This window comes from Drosophila kikkawai, chromosome X, assembly GCF_030179895.1.
Source record: "Drosophila kikkawai strain 14028-0561.14 chromosome X, DkikHiC1v2, whole genome shotgun sequence".
NCBI lineage: Eukaryota > Metazoa > Arthropoda > Insecta > Diptera > Drosophilidae > Drosophila > Drosophila kikkawai.
Genome location: NC_091733.1, coordinates 2,550,494 through 2,576,950, shown reverse-complemented (window position 1 = coordinate 2,576,950; position 26,457 = coordinate 2,550,494). Strand labels below are relative to the sequence as shown.

General features: G+C 39.0%; 1 protein-coding gene across 1 annotated transcript in view; it reads right to left on the bottom strand.

Annotated features, from left to right (window-relative positions):
- Positions 1–9,050: 9,050 nt before the first annotated feature.
- The window catches only part of ORY (Occludin-Related Y), a 370,091-nt gene continuing 352,684 nt past the window's right edge, over positions 9,051–26,457 (bottom strand). Inside the window, exon 8 of the mRNA XM_070288344.1 lies at positions 9,051–9,390. Coding sequence (XP_070144445.1) covers positions 9,088–9,390 — 303 coding nt within the window. The 3' untranslated portion in view covers positions 9,051–9,087. The remainder of the gene's footprint in view (positions 9,391–26,457) is intronic.

Here is a 26,457-nt window from a genome sequence, read left to right as displayed (position 1 = left end):
GTGGACTGTATGGGTGGAACTATATACGATGTGGAGTCCAAATGGCATTTATATGAATTGGAAATATTGGCTGACTTACAATTATTCTAACATTGTGGTATTATTTGCTCCAATGAGAGTTCGTAGTCTATACCTATTGTAATTGTAATGATTTCAAAAACAAATTAACTGAAGTGCAACATAGAATGGAGGAAGAAAAAGCGCAAGGCAAATGTGGATTTCTTTTTGTGTCCAGAATTCACGTGACTGATTTAAATTCCAATAAGTAAAAATAAAGCGACAGAAAAACGTCTGAACTTAGAATGGAAATCTAATAACTGAATGATCAGAGTCAGGATTCAGGATTGATTGATATAGTTTATAAACAACTCAAAATAATTGAAATTAAATTGAGCTATGAAGGGGGGTTCTTAAAAATACACAGAGGTGTGAGGTAATGTTGTCTGCCAGTAGTGTCCCTTAAATTTTGTTGGATAGTTATTAATCAAGGTTATAAATCCGTTATGTGTTTGGGTTGGAAAAAATAGACTCAGCAATATTTATCAGAATTGTTGGAAATGACTAAGTTTAAAGATTGTTGAAAATTGTATCATGTGTAAAGTTGTAAAGTAGTCATCTGGCTGGATACCAGGACCGCAGAGGTGATGGCAAGATGCTCTTGGCGGGGTGCAACTTGCGGCGAACTGCACAGTTAGTAGTGCAACCAATGCAAGCCCTTAAGAGATGCCAATCGGACCCACCCTTTGGGCTTGATACCACCACATGACACAGAGAAAAATATAAAGAAAGAGAAATTTAAAGTTACGTTATGCTGGTTCGGAAGAGCACTAATTTTGATAGGGCAAGATTAATTTAAAATGAAAAATGAAAATGGAAAATATGTTAAGAATGAGAGAGAAAAGAGAAAGAAATGAAGATGGAAAATGAAAATGAATATCGGCACCAAACAGAGTTTATAGAAAAGCTTGATGGTGGCTGATATGTTTTGAGATATCTGTCAAGTAAGCGAACTTTTATAAGTATGCGCATGAGTTTTTGAGGGCATAGCCAAATAGACAAAATAAGCAATGACGTTGATTGATTAAAGATTAAAGTTGATTAAAGATTTAGACGACTCAAGTGGAGATGCGTCTGATTCCCATGTGGGGAATGATGATATGGATGGCACGGTTGATAACAGAAGGAATTGTTATGGCGGGGGTCAGTGGAGACCGCACCATAACAGAAGGAATTGTTATGGCGGGGGTCAGTATGTGGGTGTAAAAGGAAATACACCAGTTGATAAAGCTATGTAATTAGAGAAGTCTGAATTGTAAATTATGATTAAAATGAAGATGTAATTTGTTATGTTATCATGAAACCAAGATGCTTATTTTGTCTAAATGCCTCAATACTTATGTTTAGAAAATTAATGAAATGTTTGTTGACAATAAAATGTAACGAGTACTGAAATTTGAGAATACTGTGATTTAAAGTTAACACACGAGGACGTGTGATTTGTCAGGAAGGCCGTGTCGGATCACATGAAACAGGGCCTACTTTATTCCTATGGTCAGAATAGGTGAAGCGGGGCCTTTTGAAATATTGAGCAGGGCCTTCTGAAATATGGAGCAGGGCCTTTTGAAATACGGAGCAGGGCCTTTCTGAAATACGGAGCAGGGCCTTTCTGAATTGAGTGAAAGCACGGCAGAGCAGGATAGATATAGACTGCTGCCGAGTGAGGTCTGTTCGTGAAGCGCTGACATACAGGTTAGAAAGAGACGACAACAATGATGATGAGAAAGGTCGAAAGTAGACTTTTTGGAAGACAGTTTAGAAAACGCTTCGAAGACGAACAGAGCTTGCTGCTGGAAACTTATTCCGATAAAATGGACCAGTCAAACGATCCTCCGACATATATATAATCGCCAGATTCCACACTTAATCGTAATATGACCTCAAGTTATTATATTTTAACGTAAATATTTTTACTTTAGTCTGATCAAAAGAGGTTATATGTTTTGCATGTCGGATTATGCCAATAATTTAATGTAGAGTAAAGAAAAGAAAACATAATGTAATTCTAAAGCAAATACATGACTTAAATATCTTTTCTATTTTTCCTTTCGTCAACTAGATATAAGTAAAATTAATCAATAAGTGGTTCGTAAAGTAAATATCGTAAACTCTTAGGTTAAGGTTAGGTTAAACAAAATGTATCGTAATATTATCGCTATCGTCAATTATATGCAGTTTAAGATGAATTAAACTGATGTCTTTTGGGGCACTTTCGGGTATGTAAAGCAGCGGTTGTAAAAGGGTGAAGTTCAATGGAATTTCACAGGTAGGGTGGGACTGAGGCCAACAACATCTGGTCCTCATCTTCGATAGGTGCTTTGTTCTGTCCGATTCCCTAACCGAAGGGTTTTCCTATTTGCCGCTATCGTCTCTGTCTACAACTTTAGTTCTGCGACACTCTTGTTCATATTAACACAAACTCACGCCCATGTTCCCTGAGCAAACCGGTCAAAAGTAGACAGAGTGTGTTAAGGTGGACAACGCTCAATGAGTGTGTTCGTTACAACTCCGACGGAACAAACTCAAAGAATTATTCAAAATCGCCAAGCAGGCGAAGGATGATATCATCAATGAGGATTACAAAGTCCTACTAAGGGACTACAAGAAGGAAATACGCAAGGCGCAGAGAAACTCATGGAGAAACTTCTGCTCCAATATAGAGACTGCCCCGGAAACAGCTAGACTCCGGAAGGTGCTATCGAAGCAGCCAACGATACAGAGTGAGTTCAAACGCGACGACGGACAGTGGACTGAGGGCAGCATAGAGGCCCTAACAGGAATAATGCATGCGCATTTCCCAGGATGCACTGAGGTACCCGATGCGAATAAGCACAATTACCTAGCAACTGGAGAAGAGCATCTCCCAAAAGATTTAATATCCTCTAGTAGAATCCACTGGGCTATAGACTCCTTTGCGAGGAGGGCGCTGAGATCAACCCCCACCAAAGCACTCGAAACCATAATCGGTTTATATCCCCTGGATATCCAAGCGCAACTGACAGCAAGAAAGGAGGCACAACGTCTGGTTGCATCAGGAAACTGGTCGAGACATGAGCAGTACATCTGTCTACATAATACCTAGAACGTGCCCGGATGTAAACACAACAGTATTCATGGAACCAAATGACTGGAAGTCAAGTCAGGACTATGCTGAATACCTCAATATATACACCAACGGCTCCCAGATGAATGGAGGAGTTGGAGCGGGCATATATTGTTCAGACCCTGAAATGAGACTGTCGTATAAGCTACCAAGCTACTGCAGTATATTCCAGGGGGAAGTATTCGCCATCAGGAAAGCGGCAGAGCTTGCGCAGAGCATAAATCGTCCACATGAGGCGGTCAATTTGTTCGTAGACAGTCAAGCGGCGATAAGATCCATGCAATCATCAACGGTCGGTTCCACAAATGTACTGGCAAGCAGGGAGTCCATAGATAGCCTAAGCACGACTAAGTCAGTGAGGATCTACTGGGTTCCCAGCCACCAAGGCATAGACGGCAACGAAACCGCGGACGAACTTGCAAAGGATGGCGTCGGACTGGCGAGTGAAAGAGCAGATAACGTTCCTGTCTTAAGAATGCAGGTGGAGAAGTAATTCCGCAACCTGCAGAATGTCAAAAATCATGTGTAAAGAGCACAACGAAAAACTAACTCAATACGTGCGGCATCTTCCGTGCAAGGACTGCAGAATGTTAGTGGGTATTTTTACAGGTCACTGCCTGTCTGCTGCACATGCAGTCAAGCTGGGTATTACCGACAACGCCAAATGCCGGAAATGTGATGAATCCGCGGCAACCGAAACCTTGGAGCATCTCATTTGCAAATGTCCAGCCCTAACGAGGGCAAGAATGAGATACCTAGGCTCTCCAGTTCTGGCATCGCTAGAAGATGCCTCCAGGAGGAAGCCAGGTGAACTCCTTGCCTTTGCGAAAAACACATTGATATCCAAAGATCTCGAAACCGGCATAAATAGTCTCTATGTCAATCCAGAAATTTCACGGAAAACTAAGTTGGCCGCCCCTCTAGGGGCGGTCGGGATTAACCTAACCGAACCTATATCCAAATAAATCTTTTCCTATTCTTTAACCCGGTTGTGGACAATTTTCACTCCAAATTTTTTATCCATAATCACCAAAACCAACTTACTCATCAACAACGATCCAAACAAGAAAATTCTATAAACAATGAAGCAAAAGCCGTAAGTTTCCTTCGATATTGCAAAGAGCGCTGATGTTTACTCTTGAGATATGTATTATTGTTCGGCTGGGGGGAGCTGGAGAGCTGGCTTCCGTAGAATAGGCACCAAAAAATGTGTTCAATCCCGCGACGCAGTCGAAGGTTCCACAGAAAACCACCACAAGAAAAGAATAGGCCGGGGGCGTAGGGGTAATTTTCAATATATAAATGCATGGACTTGGTCCGCTTTATTTGGCTTCAGGTTTAGAACTAATTACAAGCGGGAGCGGGAGATCACAATAGGAGTGCGCGAGCGGCCGAAGCATCAGCTTGGAGAGCGAGAGCGCAAGCGGAGGAGCTTTGGACTGGAAGTCCGGAGGGAGAGGGAGAGAAAGAGAGAGCGCACTGCCTCCCGAAATTAAGCGCCTTTCTGGCGTGAACTTTCTCCCCCCCTTGCGAGGATACGCAGCAAAATATTAGAAGTCTTGCGCTCGGGAAAGTGTTGGATTCGCTGAGCGGTCGTCGGCATGTAGAAGTGTGTGATGATCCTGTCCACACGACTGGCATCGGTCGTTACTACGGCAAGATCCTCCAGAATGGTGGTGGGCCAAGCAGTTGACGCAGTATTTCCTGTCGATGACTGCCTGGAGCCGTTTCTTTGCATCAAGTCGAAGAAAACGGTGGCACTTCCGAAGAGGATGGTTCCCTTGACAGACTCGGCATTGGTAGGATGAAATACCTCGGGAACGTCTGCTTTTGTTGTCGTTGTATGGAACCCAGTAGTTGAAGGAGTCGGCGGCATTGGTCACTCGTGTAGAGAACGACGAAATCCGCTGGATAGGTGGAGATATTTGTCGGGTGTCATCACGAGGAATCGGAACACTGGAAGATGAGTCGCTTGGATGCAACAAAGTGTGATGTCGACCGTGGCACGTAAGACAGTTGTGGGCGCTTGTGCAATTACGGAGTGGATGACCGCTTGCAAAGCAATTTGAGCACAACTGCTTTTTCTGGATATAAGATGATCGATCGACTATCGTCATCTGAAGGAAGCGTGGACACAAACGCACTGGATGGTTCTCTGCAGAACACAAATCGCACATTTTGGACGTATGAAGAATCCTCGTACTAAAGGATTGTAGTACTCGTGGCGATGGGTTGGAGATTGTCGGTTTAGATGAACGAAAGCGTGTCACAGTAGGCTGGATAGAATCTATGGCTTCCAGAGTTCTATAGCGCTCTGTTAGGAATGAATCAAGTTCCGGCCACGTAGGAATTTCGGTTTTTTGTTCGATGGATTGCTCCCATAATGAAAGCGTCAGCTTTGGAAGTTTTGTGGAGCACAAATAAACAAGGAGGCAATCCCAATTCTCAGTAGAAAGGCCGGAAATTCTCAGCGATGTTAGACAATTTTGGATTGTATTTTGCAGCTCCTTCAAGGCTGCCGAGGATTCGCGTTCAATGGACACCATGTTAAATAATTTCTTAAGTTGATTATTTACAAACGCGCGTTTATTTTCGAAACGATCGTGAAGCGCTGACCACGCGGATTGGAAGCCATCATTGGTCAGTGGAGATTTCGAAACAATGGCATGAGCTTCGCCGCTAGTTTTGGCGTTTAAGTGGAAAAGCTTTTCCACTGGAGTGAGGTTGGAATTGTTCACGTACACGGCCGTAAACAGATCACGAAATGTGGGCCAGCGCAGATAATCTCCGTCGAAGATTCCTGTATCGCATGGCGGAAGATCGCAGCCCCTCGAGAATGTCTCTGGTGGCGGAGCTGCTCTTGCCTGTGAATTGGAGACGGACACACGGTCAATGTCTTCGCTCAGCTTGGAAGCACATCTTTCGTACACCGCATAATAGTGTTCGTATTTATTTTGAAGTAGCGGAAGATTTCCGCTACTTCCCTCGTGAAGAGCTGCTCTGGAAACGGTCTCATACTCCCGTTCAACCTTTTCCCATAAGGACTGGATCTGATCTCGACGGATCTTTAATGTGAATGAATTGGGCTTGGAAGTGGATGCCGCAAAAATCTGGTTTTCAAATTGGATGAGACGGTTGCTAGTTGCTATAAACTCAAGCATTGCAACATCTATAGGGCCGTTGGCTCTGGATATCTCCCTCTTCTGACTTGCGTCTTGGGGAATTGACTTTTGTCCTTCTGACATATTTATATTCCTTTGGGAGTAGGCAGGAGTGACCAACTAAGTAGGTGAATGAAGCTGCTGGATTGAGCAGAATTCTCAAAATAAAGGATGTTCGCAAGAATATGCTGTAGAATTCGGATGGTAGAATTATTTGCTCCCAGTATCGTCAACTAAATCGAAGGAGTAGCAATGTGAGACGGTAAAATCGAAACAAATATGGATTGCAAGAATATGCCGTAGAATTCGGATGGTAGATGGTAGATGGTGGAAATATTCAATCTCAGAATTGCAAGTAAATACAGTGGAAAAAATTTACTTGAAGTAGAAGCGACGAGAATCGAAAATATATGTAGTGGAACCAATATTAATTGGAGCAAATGCGACGAGAATTTAAATTTATTTGACCAAATAACTAATTGCTGGACGGAAATGCCAAGTTGTTTATTATTTTCGTATTTAATAATAACCCAATATATGCAAAAAAATATATAGATGGAGTACCCTTGACAATTGCGGATATTTAATCGAGTGCAAAAACTTTAAAAGTATTTGTAATTAAGTGATTGATTAATTATCAATTAATTAAAAAAAAAAAAAATATATTAATTGTAAAGAAAAAATAATTAAATCGGAATGGTGGGATTGGAACACCTGACACTTTTCTTCTCAACTTAATGTTCGTTGGGATGCGCTGCCGGCAATGTAAAAGCTCTTGGTTATGTGTATATGTATGTATGTAGATGACAATTATATGTCGCGGCGGCAGCGGAACTATGTAAGGCGCAACAATGAAATGCACAAAAATACGGACACTGGCTTACAAGTTTTTGCAATAATTTATTCTTTATTTATTATATTTTTTGATTTTCTTGTTTTATATATTTTTTTAAAATGTATGTAATGGTTTTTATCTGGGGGAGAAAATATAATATGTAATATATATGTATGTACATATGTGTTTACATGGAGAAAATATAATATACGTATATGGATTTATTATAGCACTGGATAGCTATTCGTAGGCAGTGGACTGTATTGGATTGTTAATAAATTTTTATTATTGGAATTTTATTTTTTATTGTGCGAAATAAAAATCGATGTTTTTATGTAAAGACAGTTAAACCACGAAGCTGATATGTATGTACATATGTATGAATTTTTATTCTTATGTAGGAACCGTTTTGTACATTGATGTACGGATAAATGCAAATATGTACACAGGAAAGCGGAATAAGAAGAATATGGCGACGTTCAAAACGGAGACGGATTGAAAATTGTACGAATTGTAGAAAATGGAAAAATGGAAAATTCCTTAACTGCCGTTGTCAGGAAAACTCGCACTTGGAGTCGACACGGAAAATTAATCTTGCAGCAGAGTGACCGAAATTAAATGTTCGGACTACTGCTGAAGATCGGCAGCGAGGGGGCGACGGAATACGGAGTACTTATCTTTGGAAGCAGAAAACGCCGAGAACTGCTGGTGAAGCGGAGTTGTAGAAAAAATCCGGAATCCAAAATCCGGCTCGAAGGACCAAATGTTCGGCTGGGGGGAGCTGGAGAGCTGGCTTCCGTAGAATAGGCACCAAAAAATGTGTTCAATCCCGCGACGCAGTCGAAGGTTCCACAGAAAACCACCACAAGAAAAGAATAGGCCGGGGGCGTAGGGGTAATTTTCAATATATAAATGCATGGACTTGGTCCGCTTTATTTGGCTTCAGGTTTAGAACTAATTACAAGCGGGAGCGGGAGATCACAATAGGAGTGCGCGAGCGGCCGAAGCATCAGCTTGGAGAGCGAGAGCGCAAGCGGAGGAGCTTTGGACTGGAAGTCCGGAGGGAGAGGGAGAGAAAGAGAGAGCGCACTGCCTCCCGAAATTAAGCGCCTTTCTGGCGTGAACAATTATCGTTTTAAAACTAAAAAACTACTTAAACCCTCATAAGTTTATAAGCAACAATTTTTTGAACTAAAGTTCAAACACTACTCAAGCATTCATCTACACCGCAAGCTTAAAATAAGCTGAGCAACTCTTCTTCAGATTATCTCAGCCGAAATATTTGCCATTAACACAGCAACATTAATAGCATAAAAGCAGCATCATACAATTTTTTTAATTCTTATTTCTATTTAGATGGCCTCGAAATTATTTATAATTTTTAGTTCAACTGTAAATTTCGCATTGCAGACAGGAATATAAATAATTACTATCGGCTTAGTTTCACTTTAACTACTTAAGTATACAAACTTAGTGCTAAAGGTATGGGCACCAACAGTTAGCCTGTAGATTTTAAATTGATTACAAATACGTGCTGCTAGTTGTGTACATACCTGATAGTTTAGGCCCCTTGGATTTAGATATACCGGCATGCTCCAGTTTCCACTTTTTTTTGTTTACGCTTTGTGATGTTCCATGCCATTTTGTTTCTAGCGGTTCCGGTTTCCACACAAAAAGCAATTATATTTTCACTTTGACAAGTCAAACTTGCGAGTCTCCAAACAAAAAAAAAATCATAAAAAAATTAAATCGGGAGCAGCTATTTTTCATTCGTTTTCAAAATCGAAAACTGGAGATTCTAGTGAAAGTGGAAACCGAAGCATGCCTGATCATCCACCTTAATAGCCTACCAAATAAAGCCATAATAAAAAAATTCTCAAAACACCTACAGTGTGTGGGAATTAAAAACTTTAATATTATGAAAAATTAAATTAATTTTCAGTTAATTTTTTACACATTAATGATGTATTTGTATCAGCATCCGAGAATAGAGCGCATTCCATAAACTCTTGAGGAGCTAATGTTAAATTTGATAATGAATCCTCATCTGCTACACTTAAAATTTGCGGCTTTATGTCTGAATCCACTTTTTGGGATATACGGAACTCCCCGATTTCATTAAGTTTTCCAGCATACGAATTTATCAAGCATTGTCTGGAGTTTAGTTCAACCATATCTAATGATCGCTCGGCTGCTAATGTTTTAAGTTTCTTGGCCATTTGTCGATTTGTTCGCTAAGTAGAAAGGATGATACGATTAAAAGTATTCAAAAATTAGAAAAAAGTATATACCTAACACTAGCATACAAAAATTATGAGTGTACCGCCGCACAGTAGCGCCTTTTTTGTCTTTAGCGTTGCAAAAAATCATATCTTTTGAACCAAATAAAGTAATCGAATAATTTATACGGCATTGGATAGGTAATTGTAATTAATGTAATGTAATTAATGTACATATATATGTACTGCATAATGTACCACGCCCACGTAAAGGCTATCAAAGTGAAAAAATATTTTTTTTGTCAATGAAACAATTTTTAAAAAATATTTCTTATTTAAGTTTTTATGTTTACTTTTATGTATTTGCTCAAATAAAAATAATTTTAAAACTGAAAAAAAATTTTTTTTTAATTCAAAGTGTAACCGCCACGCGCTAGACTTAGTATATTTCTTGGAATGTATGAAATTGTGTCGGTATTTTGGTATATTTAACCCTAAGTAGTTTTGGTTTATGTCGTTGCATTTTCGCAGACGCAGCTCGACGCAGCCGATGAAAGTTAATTCTGATCCAGGAAAGATCCACGTAACTTGTAGACATAGTGTAGTCGGTGGCTTTCATCGGCTTCAGAAGTTATAGACTAGTTTAGGCAGAAAAAGGTGAAAAAAATGGACACCTAGCAGATAGCGATTTACCTGTACAAGCCCAAACCAAAGTGCCGTTTTTTTGGGTTCTTTAATAGATTATGAATATATCTATAATTTAAAGTTAAAACCATGACAATTGGTTTTATGGTTTTTGTGTAATATTACCTGAAAGTCGACCAATTTACCCATTATTTTTGGTATGATGCAAAAAACGAAAGAAAGTTCAACATTGAATGCTCATATCTTCTACAAAAAAATCATAAAATAGATTTGATTGCAGATTCTGAATCCTTGGAAAATTTTCTGTCGAATAAGTATGGTTAAATCGTTTTGCGAACATAACTTTTTCGATTTTTACAACGCTAATTGTTCGAGAGGCGCTACTGTACGCCGTACGACCTGACCGAAAATAAGTTATATAATCTAATAACAATGTCATGTGCTCGCTTATTTCCTTGCAGCTTTAGCAGTGTGCAATTTGTTGACGAATGCATTTCTATTAAGGGTCCATTCTGGTTAGTTGGGCCCAAAAATAGGCAATCTTTAGGAATTTTTTTTTTTGACAAAGGAAAAGACGTAGAAAGTTCAAACTTTGCATGTTTATTTCTCATAGTTTAGAGATGATTTAGCACATGATAGAATTATACAAGGTAGTCCCGTCGGCAACATCTGGTACACTACAACTTATAACAATGAGTGCGAGTGAGAGCAGTTCAGACTAATGAGTGCGAGTGGGACGACAATAGAGTGTGAGTTTTAACCCTTAGGTTTCGGATGAGGGTTGAAGTCGCTTTCTATAATAAAACGAGTTTGAATATTTTGTAATATTATTTTATATTTAATAATTCTGTAATAACACGAGTTGGAATATTTTTAGTAATTTTATTTTTAATAATTATACAATAAAATGAGTTTAAATTAAAAATTTCACGCCGTGCACATGCAGTCGGCAACAGTTGCAAAAAGTCATTTCCAACTAAGGGTTAAAAACTCGAAAAAAATGCGTCCGCACACAACCTTTCCCTTCAACAAGCGAGCACGCACTGAAAATCCGAACGATTTCAGCAGCCGACGGGACTACCTTGTATAATTGTATCATGATTTAGCACAAAGTTTCAAAATTTTTAGAGCATGTCCTGAAGCAGCCCTGCAGGACGTAAAAATCGACTGAAACAAAAAATTCAAAGATGTTCTTGTTTAGTATTAATGTGGTTATGGAATAGACTACAATTATAAAAATTTAATAAGAAATAAAAAAATGGCGGCGACTTAAAATTTTTTTTTCGTTTTTCTGAAAATTTTCTTCATTTTTTTGTTAATAAAAAATCCAATTTATAAGCTATCAATATAATTGTAGTCTATTCCATGGACAGCTTCATTACGCGTATTTAAAAAAAAAACCTTAAGATTCGTTAAAAATTGACTGAGATAGGACGGTCGCCAGCTCGAAAAACGTAGTTTTCCAGAAAACGCGCTTAAAGTTTTAAGTTTGCTCTGTAGCTGCTTTGAGTCGGCCGGTTCGGAGGCTCATAACTTTTCAACTATTACGTATTTCGATTTGCCCTTTTAGTTTGATATACTAGACACTTAAAGCTATCGAAAACTGAAAAAAAAAATTGATTTTTTTTTTTTCAACTAATGGACCTTTAAGGATTGGACCTTATTCCCTGAAAATAGTACCTGCGGTCGAAAATCCAATATTAGCTGTGAAGTCTTACAATTTTTACTCTCAACAATTAACACCCAGCGGAGGAGAATAAGTAATTTCACTCCCTAAATAATAAATATTCGATCATTTTACATCAGGCTAAGCCGTAGAAACGAGTGTAAAGTCTAAATCCGAAGTGGAGATGCAAGTTGAGACAGTCCTGCACGAATATTTAGATCCTTTAAGAGTCGTTATAAAGAAAAACCCTTTGTAAATAAGTTGTTTTTGTAAGTAACTCATTTTATTAAGAAATTTCTTGGGCTAAAGTAGGTAACATGAGAATCGCCTAAATGGCCTACACAGAGGGCTTAGTAAAAAACCCCCGCCTCGTCGAGGTCCACTAAGGGCCTAATTTAGGAGGTGCTGCGACACTGCACACATGTGAACTATAGATAACAAAAAATATCAATTTATGACTCTCGGTTCATTTACAGATATGTACGGAGCCCAAAAATCCTATCTCTTTAAATACATTGTTCGTTCTGAACATTTTGTCAATGGCCGGAAAGATTAGGTGAACATTTTAATTAGTTGCAACATAAAATATTAGGTTGTATTTATTTTATTTCATATAATTTATTTTACAACTAATATTGTGCAACGGCCGCAATTTTCCTTTGTCGAGTGCAGACGTGCCTAAGGACGACCGCTACACGGTGTTTATTTTCGAAGTGTTTTTTCATGGCGAAGAAGTAAATTCAGAACATTAAACTACGAACTGATAGTTAGGCCAAGCCCAACAGTACGTATGACATACGGACACTAGTGCGTGAGACATGTTTTTGAGCTGCAAAGTTCATTTATATGGTGCTACGCATAAGAATGAGCGGCGATCAAAAGAATGAGCGCAGAAGCTCTGCAAACCAAAGAAACGGTTGTTTTATGTGTTTCTCAACTTGCGATATCGAAGCAGAAAAAACGTCTACCAAGCCAAACCAGGCTCTACTGACCGCCGATAGGAAGAGAACGCGCTCTTGCTCACCCGCCCTCCTCACTCCAACTGCTACATCTTGGAGCTATCAATGCCAAACCCCACCACCAACGGCTTTGATAGAAGACGCACCAACAACAAGCAGTTCTAACATTTCTGCAAACGCATTAAAAACAACAGCAACAACTAAATCAACGACCAATATTACGAAATCGGTGCAAACGGCCGCAACCCAAACAAACAAAAACAGTGAGTTTCGATAATCAAAAAGCGGTTTCGGCCATACAGACTGGTTCAAAGTTCAAACGCCCTGGTCAACAAAATTGTTGCGCTGATCGGGGACGAAAATTTTCATGTTCAAGCTAAATCAGAAGAACACTTCCGAGCTGTGTGTAAATACCTAGAGAAAGCAAAAAGGAACTATTACACCAATCAACTAAACAGCAGCAAGGGACTGCAAGTAGTGCTAAAAGGAATTGAACCTGAACTCGCCCCCTCTGAGATCCTAGAAGCCCTTAAAGACAAGGGTTTTTTTTGCCAAGAATATTATATTGCAAGACGTTGATGCACTATGTACAGTACATATCAAGTGGAACTTGCGACACCAAGCACGTGCTTGTTCTGTTAGTAATTAGTAAAACGCGAAGGACTTAAAAAAAAGGATGCGGGGAGACTACTACTGGCGTACTGCCGGATTGGTTGCTTGCATGCGTAAGTAGGTTAAGATTGAAGTTTTTAGTTTTGGGAGGCTATCAACGTTAGATATTATTAATTTGCACAGAGGACTCTAAAGGGTTCATGCAATTCAAAGGATGTTCTACAGTGGGGCAAAACTAATGGTAAAAAGGACCTAGTGTTTCTTATTGGTACGTGAAAATTTAGCTGACCGAGCAAGTCAGTACTTTCCACGTCACCACGGATTAAGTTGTATATGAATGTAATACCTAGCATGGTTCTACGATCAGATAAGGAGGGTAAGTTAATTAGTAAGAGTCTACTAGAATAAGACGGTAACCTCTGGTTTGCATCCCAGTTTAAACCGCGTAAAGCGAAAAGTAAGAAGTTCTTTTGAACCGATTCTATGCGTTTACTATGGACGCCATACTGAGGGCTCCAAACGCAGGATCCATATTCTAAGATAGGACGAACAAGTGAAGTATATAACGTTTTTGTGACATAGGGGTCATTGAATTCCTTCGACCACCGTTTAATGAAACCAAGCACACCCCTGGCTTTATTCACCATGCACGAAATATGATCGATAAAGTCAAGTTTAGGATCCAGACGGACACCTAAATCATCAACTATATTAATTTTTCCCAAAGAGCAGCCGTTTAGCGTATAAGTTGCAGGCTTAGGAGTGACACGGGAGAATGTCATTAGCTTGCACTTAGAGACGTTTAAGTTTAATAAGTTCACGCAGCACCATGTTTGAAAATTGTTAAGATCTGTCTGTAAGTCTGATTGGCAAGTAGCATCGTTATATTGCACACAAAGCTTGTCGTCATCAGCATACATAAGTACTCTGGAGTTGGTCAAAACTTCGGGCAGATCGTTGATAAATAACGTAAACAGTAGGGGACCCAAATGACTCCCTTGCGGGACGCCAGATGTAACCCTAAGAACATTAGATAGTTTATTTTCGAAAAGGACCTTCTGCGTCCTGCCATTTAGATAACCTGAGATCCAATTAAGAAGATCAGTCGGAAATCCCATTAAATCGAGTTTCCGAACAAGAAGAGAATGGTTAACAGAGTCAAATGCTTTACTGAAATCAGTATAGATTACATCTGTCTGAAAGTTATTTCGGTATCCCTTTATAATAAAAGAAGTAAGCTCCAACAGATTCGTTGTAATTGATCTACGCCTAATAAAACCATGTTGACATGGAGAAATGATTGACCTACACAGGTGCTGCAGATGAGGAGTAATAACATTTTCGAACAGTTTAGGGATGGCCGACAACTTAGAGATACCTCTGTAATTGTTGGCATCCAATTTGCTACCTTTTTTGTGGAGAGGAATAACGAATGATTCCTTCCAAATAAGGGGAAAGTGGGAGGTTTCTAAGGATAAGGTAAACAATGAGAAGTGGATTGCGCAGGGCTTCGGCACAATTCCTAAGCACACAGCCTGGTATTCCGTCGGGACCTGGTAAAAAACTGGCTTAACACGATGAAGATCCCTAAAAAGAGAGCTTTCGTTAATGGTAGGACTGAAGATTTGGTTCGATTTGGGGATGATGTAAGGATAAGCCTGATTTGGGTCTATTGAGTTGGAGTAAGTGGTTTCAAAAAACTGAGCAAAAAGATCGGCTATTGCCTGATCACTATCTGCTGTTGAATTACCAAAAGAGAGCGAGGACGGACGAGTAATGGATTTACGCTTGGATTTAACAAAATTATAAAACTGTTTTGGGTCCTCAGAAAACTGGGACCTGCAACGAGTCAAATAATTATTGTAGCACTGCGCGTTATACACAGTAAAAGTGGATCGAGCTGATAAATAACTAGATAGGACAATCGGAGAACCGGTACGTTGATATTTAGCATATAGATTTGATTTTCTATTTTTGAGGCGGGTCAACTCTTTGGTAAACCAAGGAGGCTTGTTTGATGTGGACGGACAGTATAACGGAACACAGTCAATAAAAAATGAATTCATAACACGATAAAAAATACCCACGGCTTCCGCCATCTCAGTGCATTTGTATAGATCGGACCAGTTGTAATTAATTATGAAATTATTCAGCCGTACGAAATCTGTCTTGCTAAAGCAGAAGACTTCTTGGGCTGGACTATCAGATTTATTCCGTGAAACAGTCCCCATGTCGATAGTCACATCGAAAGTGGGATGATAGGGATCTTCGGGTTGCGTCAGGGGCGACACCCTAGCTAAACTAACTCGTTCAGGATCTGAGACAAAACAAAGATCAAGCAAACGCTCTAAGGAATTTCGAACATGATTGACTTTGGACAGCGAAATGTCAAACAAGCCAGCAATAAAATCATGATGTGTTGTGGTAAGAAGTGTATTAGTGGAATTATCTAGGGACCAAATAGCCACTGGGATGTTAAAATCACCAAGAACAACTAAATGGAGACCAACTGAATAGCGGAAATATGGTTCCAATAAATAGGAAGTTCCGACAATGGAGGAATGTAGGAACATGTAATAAAAATGGAACTACCATTGACTGATAGCTTCACGCAAAGGAATTCAACATTGTTGGATTCCTCGAAAATTATTAATTCGGACGTGAGAGTGGAGTCGACCGCTATAAGGACACCTCCCCCACGTCTGATAGGCCGATCTAGCCGGTATACTGTGAACGCAGCTGGAAAAACTTCGGAGCTCAGAATCTCCGGCTTTAACCAGGTTTCTGTGAACACAATAACTTGGGAAGCAAATGCGACGCTGTCGGAATACAATTTAGGAAGCTTACTGCGTAAGCCTCTTGCATTCTGATAGGAAATACCAAGGGAACTGGTTAGTTTTTTGGGACGTAATTGGAAGACGTAGACGGAGCATTGGGCAAATCTGGCCTAGGAAGAGTAATTCCTACAGGCCGCTTTTTCCTTTTCGTACCTTCAAACTCTTTGACAACTACATACTGTGGCCAGGTTTCGGCAGAGCATAGAGTGCCAAAGACTTCGTCAGGAACATTTATCTTGAAAGACGAAATGTTCCTAGGGTAAGAAAATTTAAATTTTTCCACCTTAATTTTTTCTCTTTCGACTTTTACTTTGCCTTGGATAAAAGCTATGACATCTTCCGATGTCTGATCAGGGGAAAGCCGCGAAACAAATACATGTTTTGTTGGTGGAATTGCCGTAAGGGGTTTTGGCACGGCAGACCGAGCCACCATACCACTTTCGGCCGGTAGTCCGGGCCTGATACCCTGGCAGGGACAGGGATTAGGGCTCTGAGAGGGCTGAGACAACAGTTGGGACCCCCCAGTGGACAAAACGGAACTGGGCAACACCGGGGGTACGGTCGCACCCGCGACGCATTCGGATACCGAATCTTTTTTAGCGCTCGATCTCAGGATTCTTGGAATTTGTCCCGGGGTCGGGGGCAGAGTCGAGGGAGGCTGCTGTGCAGTGCCTATCACTGGTGGCTGGGATCCGCCATTATGCTGCCCACCAGTTGCGTTTTTTTTGCGCCTAGGATTCTCATTTAACAGCTTGAGGCTATTAAATTGAGTATCCAGCGCCAAGACCATATCTTGAGTTTTGCGAAAACTCAATAATAGCTCTTTAAAACCGCCCCTGGTTTGCCGCATAAATGACATCATTTCCCTCTCCACCTCGCGGCAGGCCTCGCAGCAGTAACGTACGCCGATATTTTTGGCCACGTCATCTACTGTCCGTGCAACAACGCCAATGCACTTGGCATGTACTATGTTGTCACACAGCCAACAGGTGATGGTGAGTTCACCGTAAGTAATATTTTTCTTACAGTTTTTGGCGAAGCAGACCATATTATGGGACATTATAAGGACTTACCACTGTACTTCCACTATTTAAGAGAGGGCGCAAGGGAGTAAGTGCAGCGGCACTTGATGAGCGGGGGGGCAATGAGCAGGAGAGCGAGAGATAAGCGCTGAGTAGAACCGTTTATAGCTGTCGCGGCAACGCAAACAACAACAAACGCTAAAGGCACAAAAGGGAATGCAAAAAGAGCAAAATGCAAAGCAACCGCAGCAGCCCAAACTAAAATGCAATTTAAATTGAATTAAATAGCACAAAATAAACAAGTAGCATGCACACGCGAAGTGAACGGGAATTATTTGAAACACCAAATATTAAATGTTAGTAAACCCCGGAGGTTTTTAGACAAATTCTACACAAATCGGGAGCGCAAGAAAAAAACACGTCCGTTCACTTTGAAGGAAGAATTGATATATTAGCAACATTATGAACAAAAACAAAAAGCCGCAACCACTTTTCAAAGTCGAACTTGAGCCAGATAGTAAAGCCCTAAAGAAATATAAAGTTGACCCGATCTACAAGTTGCAGTTCCTATTTCATCGAAGAATCACCGGGGAAAAACCGCTTAAACGCAACGGTCCTCTACAATGCACAAATTGCCAAGAGTATGGACATACAAGGACATACTGCACCCTTAGCGGGACATCCAGGGTCCGTTCAGGAATTATTTTTGGTTCAGGTGTGGTTGCTGTAAGAAATTCCGACCCAGTCCCAGAGTAGAACGCTAGAGGATTATGCCGTAAAATGTATTTTAATGTTTATTGACTTAAAAGGTACAATTCTTAATAATTTCATACCGGGTCGCGATTCTGTGGTACGCCGTGGTTCCGATACGTCCTCCTCGTCCTGATTTGCGGCTGTCCGGTAGGGATGATACCGATAGTCCCGCCAGAAGATAGGTTATTTGGAATTGTTGGAGGGGGGCGGCTTTAAGCTGAAATGCACTTGGATAAATAATAACACGTAGGACTTGTCGGGGTGTTACGCGACGTGCGTCGGGATGTTTATTTATGCAGAAGTTAATTTGTACTAACTATACAAAAGAAACTATAGCTAGGGAGAGCGGATTGGAAGCTCTTTGGACTGGAAGTCCGGGAGAAGGAAGAGAAAAGGAGAGCGTACGGGATCACACTGCCTCCCGAAATTAAACGCCTTTCTGGCGTGAACATTCTCCCCCCCCCCCCCCCCCCCCCCCCCTTGCGAGGATACGCAGCAAAAGTACCAGGAAGGATTAGCTCTGGAAAGCGTAGGATAACGCTGAGCACTCGTTGTTATGGAGAAGCGTGTGGTGATCCTGTCCACACGACTAGCATCGGTCGTTACTTTGACACGATCCTCCGGAATGGTGGTGGGCCAGGCAGTTGACGCAGTATTGCTTTTCAATGACTGCCTGGAGCCGCTTCTCAGCGCTAAGGCGAAGAAACCGTTGGCATTTCCGAAGAGGATGGTTCTCTTGGCAGACTCGGCATTGGTAGGATAAAATACCTCGGGAACGTCTGCTCTTGCTGTGGTCGTACGGAACCCAGTAATTGGAATCGGCAGAAGTGGTCACTCGTGTGGAGAACGAGGAAATCCTTTGGATGGGTCCAGGAATTTGTGGTGCGTCATCACGAGGATTCGGAACACTGGATGAAGTGTTGCTTGGATGCAACAATGTGTGATGCCGACCGTGACAAGCAAGACAGCTGTGGGCGCTTGTGCAATTAAGGAGTGGAGGACCGCTTGCAAAGCAATTTCTGTTCCATGAACTTGGCGGCACACCGTTCATAAATGAAATAGGTGTCGTCGTATTTTGCCTTCATAGCAGGCAAGGTGTCTACCGCGCCCTCTAAACCAACTGAAATTAGCTCTGAACAAGCTTTGTACTCTGTCTCGACCTTGTCCCATAGCGCTCGGACTTGGTCGAGATGGATTTGGCAAGAGTATTTGGATGGAGTGGGTGCAGCTGGATTGAAGACTCTGGAGTCGAAGTGCCTCAGACGGTCAGAAATCAAAGTAAATTTGATCAAAATAGTTGAAGTCATTTTGGATATTTTTTTTACAAAAATGTAATGTAAATATATATTAAAATTTATGGGTCGAAGTTTGATTGGGAAATTTAGGAACCAATCGGACTCGTAATAATTATTTTTGCTATAATAATTACTTTTGTGGAAAATTTTATTTTCTCCTTTGGAATCTAAAACGGAAATATGCAATTTAATTTAATAATTCCGGTCAGCAGCGAATAATATACGGTCACACTAATGCGGATACGAAGCGCACTTGGATTTCTAACTTAATTCGTTAGTTGGAATTTTAATATAAAATAATTTACAAATATTGGAGCGTCGACTTGCAGACGATTATATATGTATGTACATATGTATACTTAATTAGGTGAAGCTCAGGATAGAGCAAGGGAGAGTAAATAAATTAAATATACAAATGAAGTTGGCGCTGCAGTGCATATATTTAAATAAATTTATAATCGTAGTAGCTGCGGACAGTAATTGAAATATTTTGGGTTTTATATTTGTTGTATCATACATATATGTTTCGGAATGAAGTGAACTGTATTTGTAGATATTCTTTTTGTTTTAATTTTTTGTTATAAATATGTGGATATCTTTATGTATACTCAGAAGTTGAGGAAGTAGTAGGAGATCAGTAATGTGGAATGTAATGGAAATATATGTACATATGTACATATAAAAATGTAAATAAATGCAAGCGGAACACAGCGAACATAAAGGAATTTAGAACAATTCGGAACTGACAGTTTCACTGTGGCTTAGGCATTTATTTAAACAAACACTTTCGGAATTTCGGAACCCGTAGATCTTACATAGTAATTATTTGTATATAATTTCTCGAATTTGAAAAATGTCCATCTTGATAGCGATTGTAGTCTTATGGAGTGGACTGTATTAAATATGTATGTAAAATGTAAATAAATGCTAGCGGGAACACAGTTAACGATAAGGAATTGAGAACTATTGGAATTGAATTCTCACTGTGGCTATTGCATTTATTTAAACACACAATTTGGATTTCGGCACAGAAATTTGAAACAAATGTAGAAAATTTGGAAACCGAATTATTTTGGATTTTTGGAAGTTATTATGCTGCCGTAGTGTCGGATTAATCGGACTTGGATTAAGACAATAATCATACAGAGAAGTTAAGACGAATTGAGTTTCGCAAAACCTAACTGTATGACCGGCAGCAATAATGTAATGAACTTATCTGATGCGGTGTTAAAGCCACCGGAGCGGCTGGTGCAGGCGACGAACAAATCCGGCTCGAAGGACCAAATGCTGGAGGGGGGCGGCTTTAAGCTGAAATGCACTCGGATAAAGAATAACACGTTGGACTTGTCGGGGTGTTACGCGACGTGTGTCGGGATGTTTATTTATGCAGAAGTAAATTGGTACTAACTATACAAAAGAAACTATAGCTAGGGAGAGCGGATTGGAAGCTCTTTGGACTGCACTATGGGGTTTTTGACCACTTTATGTGGCATTTAATCGATTTTTAAAAGTGCTCTTATTTAACAAAAAATTAGTGGGAATGTATTAACAGAACATCAAACTGTTATGCCTCATAGTCAGCTATTGCTTCCGAAAGCACGTCTGCTAAGTTTGTCATTTTAACGAAGTGATCTTTGAAATTAAACTATTTGTGTAAGACACCATTTGTAAAGGAAAAAACTAATGGACACTGATTTCACAGGTTTTAACTACATGTTAAATGTATTAATTGTTTAAATTGTGCGTGTTTATACTGACATTTTGTCATTTTATAAATACACCTTAAGCTGAAACAAATTTCAACTTTGAGAAGAGTTTTGAAATAGAAGTTCGCATTAGTTTTTAATGCGTCCAAGTGTATGTTGTAGCGTTGTCAATTCTGAGCAAAAATCAGTTAGTCTTTATGTGCACAATTTGAATTTTTCTTAGATAACCTCATTGTTTTTAACGCCAATTTGGTTGCTGTTTGTATGGAAAAACACTGAATTCCGGTTTTTTTGGTTATTTTAGTTCCTAGGGAAAGCGTTGTCCGATTTAGTTCAAAATTGCTATATCGTGTTAAAATAGCAACAAATATAAGCTCCTTAAATTTCATTAATTTATCTTTACTTTTACCCGATCGTTCCTATGGGTGCTATAGGATATAGTTTCCTGATCCGAACAATTTTCATACTATATGTGCCTAGGATCAAATAATGATGATTGGTCACCCACAAACGAATGCGTTCGGACTTGAAAGTCATCCACGACAGAATGCGTTCGGACTCGAAAGTCATCCACGAGAAAATGCGTTCGGACTCGAAAGCCATCCACGAGAGAATGCGTTCGGACTCACGCTATTTATCCCTTGATCTCTAATAATGCTCGACCCATAGCACCTCAAGCCTCTGAGCTAGATGCCATAACTGATGACGTGGGGTCCCAATAATAAAGGCCGTTTAGACTCAAGCTCTTGTAACTCAAATTCCAAAATTACTAGAAATTTAAATAACCTAAAACCAGCTGCATCTGCCAATCGGATCTCGCATCTGTCAGATATAGACACAGACGACCTGGGAACTTAAAGAGGAAAGATCTCACCGCATTGTCATCCGAGGTGTGCATCACTCCATCCCGGATGAGGATATTAAGGAAAGCCTTACCTCACTTGGCCATACTAAGTGGCTAAGTAATTTTTTCATTTTGATATGTCCTTTATTGTCAGTTTAATATACATACATAATTAAACTTATTCTATTTATAAAATTAGGTGGACAGGAACTTATTTTACAGTCTTTTGGGTTATTACTTTTGCCTTCCGCTTTGCTGCTTTTCTAGGCCTTAAATTTTACAGTTTGTTGTTTTCGATTTTTTGTTTACTATTTGGTAGTATTTTAGTTTCTTTGTTTTTAGTTTTAGATTGTATGTCTGGGGAAAAAAAGTATCTTTTTTTTTTAAATCCAGGTATTTTCTTTGAGTTTCTCCTTTTCCTAGGGACTGTGGAATATTTACAGTGGGTGTGTGTGTGTGGGGGGGGGGGGGGTATTTACATAGGGGACGTGCTTATTTCATAATGTTTCTATTTATTTGTATCTTAAACCATCATTGGGGTTTAGTGATTGATGTCTCCTATTGTAGAAGATTAGTTTATTGTTCTGATTATATATTATGTTTATCTCTTTTAGATGTGCCAAGTGATTCGGTGTAACTAATTCTACCGGATATCTGTGCGGTATTTGTGTTTGTTCTATTTCATTTTTGTCTATAAAAGATTCTAATATTTTAAAGGCTAATTCGTCTATTTTTATTGTAATGGTTAGCTTGTGGAGTTTTGATTGTCTACGGCTTTCCTAAGTGCATTTCTTTCGATAATTCTTAGTTTTTCCATCTGATGCGAACATATGTATACTTATCCAAGCTAAATGCCCATATGTTAATGTTGTTTGTATTATTTTGCGCTAAGCTAAGGATTTGATTCTGATGAGTTTATTGGTATTGTTTGTGTTATACACATGTTGGAAGGATTTTATTCTTACTTTTGCTTTGTTTACTGTGTGAGTTATATGTGGTCTGAAGCTTAATTTTTCATCATATGTGATCCCAGGTGTTTTATTTAATTTCTTTGGTTTATGGGCATGTTATTGAGGATATATAATTTTGGTTTATAGTGTCTACAGTTTTTGTATAGGTCGCTTGCTCTTGGACCTTTGACGCATTTATTACTATTTAATTTAAGTTGCCATTTTGTAAAGTACTCACAGAGAATATCTATATATTTATTTAGTTCTATTTCTGTGCTAGACATGGATCCTCCTGGTCCAAGTATTAATATGTCATCTGCATAGATTAGTTGTGTTATTTCGACTGTTTTTCTTGGGTTTTGTGTATATATGGGTATATCATGCAAGTATATGTTATATAGAACTGGTCCTAACAGTGATCCTTGTGGTACTCCGTACCGTTATTTTTCTTATAATAGAATTTTCATTTTCTGAGTTTGATACATGAAATGATCTGTTTGTAAGGTAGTTTAGAGTTATTTTAAGTACATGGTGGTTGAAATTTAGTAGTTTTATTTTATGCAGAGTGCGTGTGCCCATACAGTATCGAATGCTTTTTCGAAGTCGAGGGAACAAGCTATAGTATGTATCGTTTAAAAATGGAGTTGTCAGCTTTCAAAAACGCATGGTTCACAGATGTGTGTTCTCTGAATCCAAATTGGTTATTATACCCTTGCAGGGTATTATAATTTCAGTCAGAAGTTTGCAACGCAGTGAAGGAGACGTTTCCGACCCTATAAAGTATATATATTCTTGATCACCATCAACAAACGAGTCGATTTAGCCATGTCCGTCTGTCCGTCTGTCTGTTTCTACGAAAACTAGTCCTTCAGTTTTAAAGCTATCTGAATGAAACTTTGCATATAGTCTTCTATATACTCTCACTGCTATATATGTTGGAACGGGCCGGATCGGACGACATTATCATATAGCTGCCATACAAATGTTCGATAAATTTGTAGAAAAAAAAAAAATATCTTTGATGTTTTTCAATATTTTTGGACCATTTTTTAGATATGGCCATTCTATATTATTTCTCAATTTTGGTAAAAAATTTTATGAAAATCGGACGACTATATGATATAGTTGCCATAGAAGTGATCGGGAAATGAATAGGAAAAAAAATTATAGCTTCGTTGTTTTTTAACATATTTGTATCTACTCTAAGATATAGACTTTTTAAATTGTTATAGAATTTTTATATAAATTTCATAAAAATCGGACAAATATATTATATAGCTGCCATAGAAGCGATCGGTAAATGTAAAAAATATGTAAAGCTGGGAATGTATAACTGTAACTGTCAAACTGTAAACATAATAAGTATAGGTAAACTGTAATAAAGCTCTGTTTTTTGAGTGTTTTCAAAATTTAAATCTATAATATAAACATCAAAACCAATCTGCAAGGCGTGCCGAAGTTAGCTTCCTTTCTTGTTTTTTAGTATATTATAATTTTTGAGATGGTGTTTTATTTTCTGTAGCATTATTTTCTCTAGTAGCATTCCAAGTGCTGAAAGTATGGCAATTGGTTTGTAACTTCTTAACAGGTGTGGGTCTGTATTTGGTTTGTGTATAGAGATAATTTTGTATGTTTCAATTCTGACGGGTAATGTGATTAATGTGGTTAATTATTTTACTAAGGTGATTTAAAGCTGGTGTGTTAAATTATTAAAAAAAAAGTTCCTGGTCTTGTCTGGTGCCATTGTTTTCTTGTTGTTTTTCTTTTTTTATTATATTTAAGAGTTCTTGGCCGAATCGACAAATTTTTAGAAAAAACAAGAAAGGAAGCTAACTTCGGCACGCCGAAGTTTGTATACCATTGCAGGTTGGTTTCGATGTTTATATTATAGATTTAAATGCTGAAAATACTCACAAAACAGAGATTCATTACATTTTACCTATACTTATTAAGTTTACAGTTTGATAGTTACGGTTTTACATTCCCAGCTTTACATATTTTATACATTTACTGATCGCTTCTATGGCAGCTATATGATATAGTTGTCCGATTTTTATAAAATTATACCAAAATTCTTGAATAATAAAAAAAGCTTATATCTCAGAGTAGATAAACATACGTTGAAAAACAACGAATCAATAATTTTTTTCCTATTAATTTCTCGATCGTTCCTATGGCAGCTATATCATACAGTCGTCCCATTTTCATAAAAGTTTTACCGAAATTCTGAAATAATATAAAATGACCATATTTAAAAAATGGTCGACTCGGCTGTTGATGCTGATCAAGAATATATATACTTTATAGGGTCGGAAACGTCTCCTTCACTGCGTTGCAAACTTCGGACTGAAATTATAATACCCTGCAAAGGGTAAGCTGTTTTTCAACACATTTTCTTCTTTGAGATATGGCCAATTTATACTATTTCAGATTTTCGGTTTTAATTTCATGAAAATCGGACGACTATATCTTATAGCTGCCATAGGAACGATCGGGAAATTAATCGAAAAAAATTATAACTTCGTTGTTTTTCAACGTATTTTAATCTACTTTGAAACGAGCTTCTGGTATTATTTCAGAATTTTGGTATAAATTTTATGAAAATCGGACAACTATATCATATAGCTGCCATAGAAACGATCGGTAGATGAAGAGAAAATGTAAAACTAGGAATGTAACTGTAAATGTCAAACTGTAAACATAATAACTAGGGGAGGGTGGAGATAGGTGAACCACGAGGATAGATGAACCACTACACTAAATTTGGAAAGCAAATATACTTTACAAAACAAAAGATAGTATTTTTGCATAATACTTAATATTCCAAGGAATGTGGGCTCTTTTAGATTTCTATATACGGCAGACCCTTACGTCGTTGTTCAGACATAATAATACTAATAAAAAAAAAGTGGTTCACCTATCCCCACTCTCCTCTATAGGTAAATTGTAATGAAATATTACCTGCAAGGGTATACAAACTTCGTCATGAACGCAACTAAACGGACGCCTTAAAATTTTTTCTCACCGAGCGCACAGTTGTTTGTGAAAACATCGATGGTGGTCACGAACCATCGATGGTTCCGATGTTTTGAAAACATCGATTTTATCGATGTTTCACTCGATGTTTCTCCACCTCTAGTCGAAAGCCAGCAGCTTCTCGTTCGGTCGTGTCGGCACAAATAATCCATTATGCAAAACAGTGCCTCATGCAGGAAGAAGAAGACACACCGATCCAATGTGTGTGGCAAAAGCGGCACACCAAATCGATGTGTGCGAACAGAAGAAGAAGAATCGGGTGCACGATGAGCTGTTCCTTACTTGCAGCGAAGAAGGAGGAAATGAAAGACACCAACTTAGGATACCTAGCGATCTGCATTTGTTCAGCATTAGAAAGGGGAAAGTGCAGCTTCCTGCTGTGCGCGTTGAACGCTCCGCTTACACGCTGGTGTGGATCTGGCTCCGATCGGTGACGTCACTGAAGTTCCACTACAAGTGGAACAACAGCCTCGGCTGTCCTGACAATATGAGTTCCACGTGGCACTCAGCACACTTTATTTGACCAAACCCCGTTCTTTGAAAGTTTACCAACTAAAGTTATTTTGGTCCCGATCAGTGTTGCCAGATGAAAATTTGGCTCTCCCCCGTAAAAAACTCCAAAAGTTGAAATTTCCCCCTAAAAAATCGAGTTTTCCCCCTAAATTAAATAAATAAATTAATTTCATAAATATACGGTAGATACATCTTTTTGTTAGTTTATTTTAATGTTTTTTTTTTTTACATGCATCGAGAACAT